This window comes from Anguilla rostrata, chromosome 5 (assembly GCF_018555375.3).
Source record: "Anguilla rostrata isolate EN2019 chromosome 5, ASM1855537v3, whole genome shotgun sequence".
In the NCBI taxonomy this organism is placed as follows: domain Eukaryota; kingdom Metazoa; phylum Chordata; class Actinopteri; order Anguilliformes; family Anguillidae; genus Anguilla; species Anguilla rostrata.
In genome coordinates this window covers 63,743,628-63,751,127 of record NC_057937.1, presented here as the reverse complement: position 1 = coordinate 63,751,127, position 7,500 = coordinate 63,743,628, and the positions used below count along the sequence as shown (strand labels likewise).

General features: G+C 48.3%; 1 protein-coding gene across 4 annotated transcripts in view; it reads left to right on the top strand.

Moving 5' to 3' along the window:
* slc43a1b (solute carrier family 43 member 1b) overlaps nucleotides 1–7,500 on the top strand; it is a 26,395-nt gene that overhangs the window by 13,857 nt on the left and 5,038 nt on the right. For all 4 annotated transcript variants that reach the window (XM_064337795.1, XM_064337794.1, XM_064337796.1 and 1 more), the window contains 6 exons: nucleotides 4,230–4,322; nucleotides 4,730–4,863; nucleotides 5,309–5,469; nucleotides 5,726–5,872; nucleotides 6,292–6,327; nucleotides 7,260–7,395. In XM_064337795.1, the coding sequence (XP_064193865.1) occupies nucleotides 4,230–4,322; nucleotides 4,730–4,863; nucleotides 5,309–5,469; nucleotides 5,726–5,872; nucleotides 6,292–6,327; nucleotides 7,260–7,395 (707 nt within the window). The remainder of the gene's footprint in view (nucleotides 1–4,229; nucleotides 4,323–4,729; nucleotides 4,864–5,308; nucleotides 5,470–5,725; nucleotides 5,873–6,291; nucleotides 6,328–7,259; nucleotides 7,396–7,500) is intronic.

The following is a 7,500-nucleotide window of genomic DNA, read 5'->3' as shown; positions in this document are numbered from 1 at the left end:
TCGCTTCTCTTGAGGAGTTTCCAGGGTCAGCAGGACAGGGAGCCTCTGGAATCTGGGTCTCTGGGCCGTGGGTTACTGAGTGTGTATCCGCATGTTAGATGTGTGCAGTAGTGCAGTACCTCCCTGTATCGCCCTCAGAGAAGCCTGTGGAAAAGGCCTTTCATTAATGTGCTCAGTTACTCCACGCCAAGGCCCGCGGCTCACGTTTGAACTTGCTATGCGTTTACGCCGCTGGCTGGGGTGCCACAGTCAACAGCAATCAGTCAAAATCCCTGAAAGTATTTTAATCCGGCAGTGCGCTGTAAAAGCTAATCAAAGCAGCTGCAGTCGTCACAGCACTCGGAAAGATCTGGAAAATTTCCCAAAATAAATGAAGGTATAAGTACGATTTTCCATTGAATATACAAAGAAAGCCCTGCGGTACGCTAGCGGCCTGTCCAGGGTGTATTCCTGCCTCTCACCCCTGCCCAGGATGAGCTGGTATAGAAAATGGATGGATGGATATACAAAGAAAGACGTTCTTTCCGTCAGCCTTAAGAATGTTTTCTCTGGATGTTATTTACTACCGAGCATGGTGGTGCTGGTGTGGGGATGATTTAACCAGTAAGCTTTGCCTTTTCATAAAGCTCTTCAGCAAAAGCTACTACTAGCTGTGGATCTCTGCCAATAGATTAACAGTCAGAAGAACAGCAAGTGTAGTTTGGCATGATAACAAACTGTTTTTCTACAAATACCAAATACCTGCCAGCAGCTTCAATGGAAACTAGCCTCACTTTTCTGACACATAACCTTACAGCACTGTGAGCCTGGCCAGGCTGCTCATAACCTTACAGCACTATGAGTCTGATCAGGCTGCTCATAACCTTACAGCACAATGAGCCTGACCAGCCTGCTCATAACCTTACAGCACTATGAGCTCGACCAGGCTGCTCATAACCTTACAGCACTATGAGCCTGACCAGCCTGCTCATAACCTTACAGCACTATGAGCCTGACCAGGCTGCTCATAACCTTACAGCACTATGAGCCTGACCAGGCTGCTCATAACCTTACAGCACTGTGAGCCTGACCAGCCTGCTCATAACCTTACAGCACTATGAGCCTGACCAGGATGCTCATAACCTTACAGCACTGTGAGCTCGACCAGGCTGCTCATAACCTTACAGCACTATGAGCCTGACCAGGATGCTCATAACCTTACAGCACTATGAGCCTGACCAGGATGCTCATAACCTTACAGCACAATGAGCCTGACCAGCCTGCTCATAACCTTACAGCACTATGAGCCTGACCAGCCTGCTCATAACCTTACAGCACTATGAGCCTGACCAGCCTGCTCATAACCTTACAGCACTATGAGCCTGACCAGGCTGCTCATAACCTTACAGCCCTATGAGCCTGACCAGCCCATTGATTTGCGAGACATAGCCCAACTTATGGGGAAGTGCTTTGCTAATATACTAATGGCCATTTACAACTTTTGATGAATCCCCATGGCCTCATGGTGGAGAGCCTCCAGTTGGAGCAGAGTACTCTACTGAGCATGACTAAGACCTGCTCAGACCAATCAAACTGCAGGACACCGATCCACAAACTACAGCGTCCAGGTGCTCTAGACTCAGGGGTCAAGACTAGTGGGAATCTAACAAACAGATTAGTGAAGTGGAACATTTCCTGATAATACAGAATGTGATGAAAGGTAGGGGACGTGATTGGCTGGGAGGTGGGCATGTCCTGTAGTGATTCAGGCTAAGGGGAGGGGCTTAATGAAGCATGCCATGTGGTACCGTTTTGAGGACTATTAGGGGAGAAGACCAGCCGTGCAAACACTACACCTCTTAAGGTCTGCCCTCCAGAATATCCCTTGTGTGTGTGTGTGTGTGTGTGTGTGTTTGTGTGTGTGTGTGGTGTGTGTGTGTGTGTGTGTGTGTGTGCGTGTGTTTGTGTGTGTGTGTGTGTGTGTGTGTGTGGTGTGTGCGCGTGTGTGTGCGTGTGTATGTGTGTGTGTGTGTTCGTGTGCATGCGTGTGGTGTGTGCGTGTGTATGTGTATGTGTGTGTGTGCATGTGTGTGCGTGTATGTGTGTGTGTGTGCGTGTGTGCGTGCCTGTGTGGTGTGTGTGTGGTGTGTGCGTGTGTGTGTGTGTGTTGTGTGTGTTGCGTGTGTGTGTGTGTGTGTGTGTGTGTGTGTGTGTGCGTGCGTGTGTGTGTGTGTGTGCGTGTGCGTGCGTGCATTAGCCTGTGAATGCCAGTGTATTTTGGCAGCACAGCCAGTGGAAAGCACTACATGTGGGTTCCAGGATAGAAATGCTGGCACCCTACCCTCCACCAATCACAAGCCAGCCCTGCCTACACACCCTCCCTTCAGCCCCTCCTTCAATCTCTACCCAAAACGGGAAAGGACACACACCTAACCCCCCCCGTCCCTTCGCGCTTCTCCCCTTCTGTGGGGTGGCTCAGAGGTGGGTAAACTCAGGGGAACGCTCTGATTGGCCCGGCTCATTTACACCTGTTTAAATGGCCGCATCTGGCTCATAGAGACATTTACCTATTTAGTGCTTGTCAAGTCCAGATAAAGAATTTCATTTTGAGATGCATTAGTGACTTTCTATTGAAACTTTAAAAATTTTTAAATGAGATACACCAGAAATATCTCTTTCCTGTCTGTCTTACAGCCTGACGGTCTGTCTGGCTTTTCTGCCTGCCTGTATGTCTGTACTGCCTGTATGCCTGTACTGGCTGTGTCTGTGTGCCTGTGTGTCTGTACTGCCTGTGTGTCTGTCTGTCTGTCTACCTGTGTGTCTGTACTGCCTGTGTGTCAGTACTGTCTGTATGTCTGTGCTGCCTGTGTGTCTGTACTGCCTGTATGTCTGTACTGGCTGTGTGTCTGTACTGCCTGCATGTCTGTACTGCCGGTGTGTCTGTACTGTCTGTACTTTCTCTCTCCTGATCTGCAGCTTGTTTCCTGTTTTTTCCTCAGAGAAAAAGGAGGTCCTGGAGTGTATGCTTCCATACACCGTTTCCCTCCTGTAACCCTAACCCTAAGCCTAACCCTAGGAGATACATCATGATGTCCCCAACGATCCTTGGGAAACATCAGCAACTTGGATTTGCTGTGCTCACTGGATCTCCTGCCAAACGATCACCCCTCTTTCAGAGTGGGGGCGGTTTCCTCCTGAGCCATGCTAGTCATGGTCACAGGCCAGCAGGCCAGTCCAGCGTGTGCTGTGGCAGTGTGTGGCAGCTGCTCTTTGCTCCAGCACAGAGCTCTCCCTGTCCTTAAGCACCAGCCCCCCCTCCTGCCCATACGGATGGGTCTGCACACTCTGTTTCCTTCCACAAGGACGGAATGAACAGAGAGAGGGAGGGAGACAGAGAACGAAAGGATCAGAAAGACAGAGGACGTAAGAAAGAGAGGGAGGAGAAAGAAAGAGAGGGAGGGAAACGGAGAAAGTGAGAGAATGTGTTTGTGTAGGAGGGAGTGTTCTGTCCTTAAATAAACTTGAGAAGAGGGATACTGGTCAAAGCACAGCCCCCTGAGGAAGCACAGTGTTATGACTACCACAGCAAGGACACGCGGTATATACTGTATATGCACACACAAGCACAGACATGCACACGCGGGTATAGATATATATATATGCACATACATACATACGTACACATGCATGCACGCACACACACGTGAATATATATGCACACACACACATATGCACGCATGCACGCGCACACACACGCATACGTATACATGCACATGGGTACACATACGCAGAGCTCGTGCACGAAGAGACAGACACACACACACACAGAAATATGAGGGAGACTGGCCTGGATCGGTGGTTGTTTTGTGTGCGTTTTGTGTTGAGCTGTGACGTTTTGTGTGACATTATGTCACCCTTTGTTGTGTGTTTGTGTGGGCATGCCGATTGGTTGTGCCCACGTTAGATAGATTGGCTGAGTCCACCTTAGGCAAGTGATTAAGCTCTGCCTTGAAATGCCACAAACCTCTCCTTGGTGCCCTCTGCTGGAGACTTTGGTGTCACTGCATCATAGGGAAATGGGAAGTGGAGTTACTTCCTGACTCAGTCCATCAGGTGTCCTTCCTCCTCAGAACAGACCCCCCCCCCACACATACACACCGTTAAATGAACACATCTTATGCTCTGCCCCCACGCCCCCCCCCCCTCCACAGTTACTGAGCATCTCATTTATCTCTCTCTCTCCCGCCCAGTTACCCAACATGTTTGGAAACATTCGCTCCACCATCATGTCCATCATGATCGGCTCTTATGCCTCGTCAGCAGTGACCTTCCCTGGAGTGAAGGTACGGACCTGAACGCCATCTGAACACTGCCTGAACACCACCTACTGCACACAGTACTGATACTGACAAGCTTGCACTACGGACCTGAACACTGCTTACTGTGCTCGGTACCAATACTGATGAGCTCACACTACGGACCTGAACACTGCTTACTGTGCTCGGTACCAATACTGATGAGCTCACACTACGGACCTGAACACTGCTTACTGTGCTCGGTACCAATACTGATGAGCTCACACTACGGACCTGAACACTGCTTACTGTGCTCAGTACCAATACTGATGAGCTCACACTACGGACCTGAACACTGCTTGCTGTGCTCAGTACTGATACTGTTTGTACAGTCCTATCCCTGCCGCTCACCACCCCTCTCTCTCTCTGCCCCCCGGTCTCCACCAATCATGCAGCTCATTTACGACGTAGGCGTGTCCTTCCGGGTCATCATGTGGGTGTGGGCGGGGCTGGCGTGCCTCGTCTTCCTCAACTGCTTCCTCAACTGGCCGGTGGAGGCCTTCCCCGCTCCCGAGGAAATCACCTACACGTCAGTCTAACACTGGCACAACACTGCCGTCACGCTCCTGCAACATTACTGTGACGCTACTGCAACATTGCAGTACGGCTGGCGCAGCAATGCTATAGCACTGGCACAACACCCCTCAACATTAGCACAACATGACCATACTACAGCAGTGGCATGCTACTACGATGCTAGCACAATGTTATTGTGACATTAGCCTAATGTGAACACAATGCTAACATAACTTTACCACAGGAATGTAGTGCTAGCACATTAAAATGAGCCATGCTAGTGCTAGCAGAGCCTGAATGCAATGTAATGGAGGTGCACTGCTATAATGCTAGTGCTAGCACAGCCTGAATGCAGTGTAATGGAGTTGCACAGCTATAATGCTAGCACTCGCGCAAGATTACTAGAGCAATTACCGGAGCAGTGTTGCGTGAGCTTCAAAGGAGTGTCTGTACTTCAGGAAGAAGATGAAGCTGAGCGGGCTGGTTTTGGACCACAATGTGACCGGAGACCGCTTCTACAGTCACATGACTGTGGTGGGACAGCGCCTCAGTCAGACACCCCGTCACATGGACACATCCTCCGAGCTGATTGGCCCCAACACAGCCACTAACTCACAGAGTGAGTACAGATGTAGACACACACACACACACCAGGGTGAACACACTCAAACTTTCACAGCATGCACTCCTTTATATATATATATATATATATATATATATATATATATATACATATTTCAAATGCACACACACAAACATACCCAGGATTCAGAGTGTATACTTATACAGTATATAACATAAATACACACACATGCACGCACACCCAAATATACCCCCCCTCCCAGATTAATGAACATTGACCCCCACCCCTTCAGGTAGCGTCCCATTCCGCAGGTCTGTGTGCTCCCCCATCTTCCTATGGAGTCTCATCACCATGGCGATGACGCAGATCCGCCTCATATTCTTCATGGGTGCCATGAACAAGATGCTGGAGTTCCTGGTAACCCATGGTGACCCCAACCGTGAGTTCTATACAGCCAACTCCAGCACAGTCTAGTACATACCCTGCACACAGATACACAGCCAACTCCAGCACAGTCTAGTACATACCCTGCACACAGGTGGCCAGACAAACACACTTTGGAGTCAATTTTATGTCTGAAGTAATTATATTTGTAAACCATAATTAATACAAACAAATGTACAAATTTGGCTACAGACTGTAATTAACATGATTTTGGCACAAATGTCTGACACATATAAGCTGAGACGGGATGTCTGTGGTTGTTGCCATGGTCATAGTCCAGAGATGCTTTAATGTTTTTATTAGGATGTCTATGGTTGTTGCCATGGTCATGGTGCAGAGACACTTTAATGTTTTTATCAGCATGTCTATGGTTGTCGTTTTTCTGGGCTGTGAATTTTCATGAATTTCTTTCAGCTTCTGAAGAGTTGGTACTGGCTGCAGAAGAGCAAGGTATGAACGTATGTGTGTGTGTGTGTGTGTGTGTGTGTGTGTGTGTGTTGCGGTCTGAACAAGCTTTGTGATAACAACAGGCAGTTTCAAGACATCTAACCGACTGTTTTGGTGGACATACCGACATACCACCATGTTTATTTATGGACATAGATGTTCCTCTGCTTTTATTTTCTTATTTGTACAAAAACGATTCTACAAAAAAACGATTCTCCTTGCTCAAAAACAAAAACACAACCCAAATCATCCATATGTAGACTAGTGGGCCAACAAATTAAATAAAACTGGTATGAAATAAGGCCTGAGCAGGAGTCACTAATCACCAAAATCTGAAAAATGGCCCCGCTGCTATTCAATATACCTGGCTTATAAACAAGAACACTATACACACAAGAGAAGGAATGCACTAAACATTACACATTTGCAAATATGAAGCATAATGCAAGTATTAGACGCCAGTGCAGCCCAAACAAACACACCACCTTTCATCAAGGCCAGCTTAGCATGATTCAGGTAAGCCGCCCCCAGCTCACCTGATCATGATGTCACAAAACAACGGGCATGCCTGATGCTCGTAACTGTGTGCGTGGTTGTGTGCGTGTGTGTGCAGATTCTTTGTCTCAGTTTTGATCATGCTGTAATGTGTGTGTTGGTGTGTGATTGTGATGTCATTGTTGTGGTAGTGGGGTTCTACTGGTCCTGGTGTGTGATTGTGATGTCGTTTTTGTGGTAGTGGGGTTCTACTGGTCCTGGTGTGTGATTGTGATGTCATTGTTGTGATAGTGGGGTTCTACTGGTCCTGGTGTGTGATTGTGATGTCATTGTTGTGATAGTGGGGTTCTACTGGTCGTGGTGTGTGATTGTGATGTCAGTGTTGTGATAGTGGGGTTCTACTGGTCCTGGGTTGTGATGTGATGTCATTGTTTTGGTAGTGGGGTTCTACTCCTCGATCTTCGGCACGCTGCAGCTGCTGTGCCTGGTCACCTGCCCCTTCATCGGATACATCATGGACTGGAAAATGAAGGAGTGTGAGGAGGATAAGAGCCAAGGGATGGAGGGAGAGAAGAGGTGAGAGAGAGAGACAAGGGTATGAGTTTGTGTGTGTGAGAGAGAGAGGAGGATGTGTGTGTGAAAGAAACAGAGAGAGCGAGAGTGGGAGAGAGAGGTGGTTCT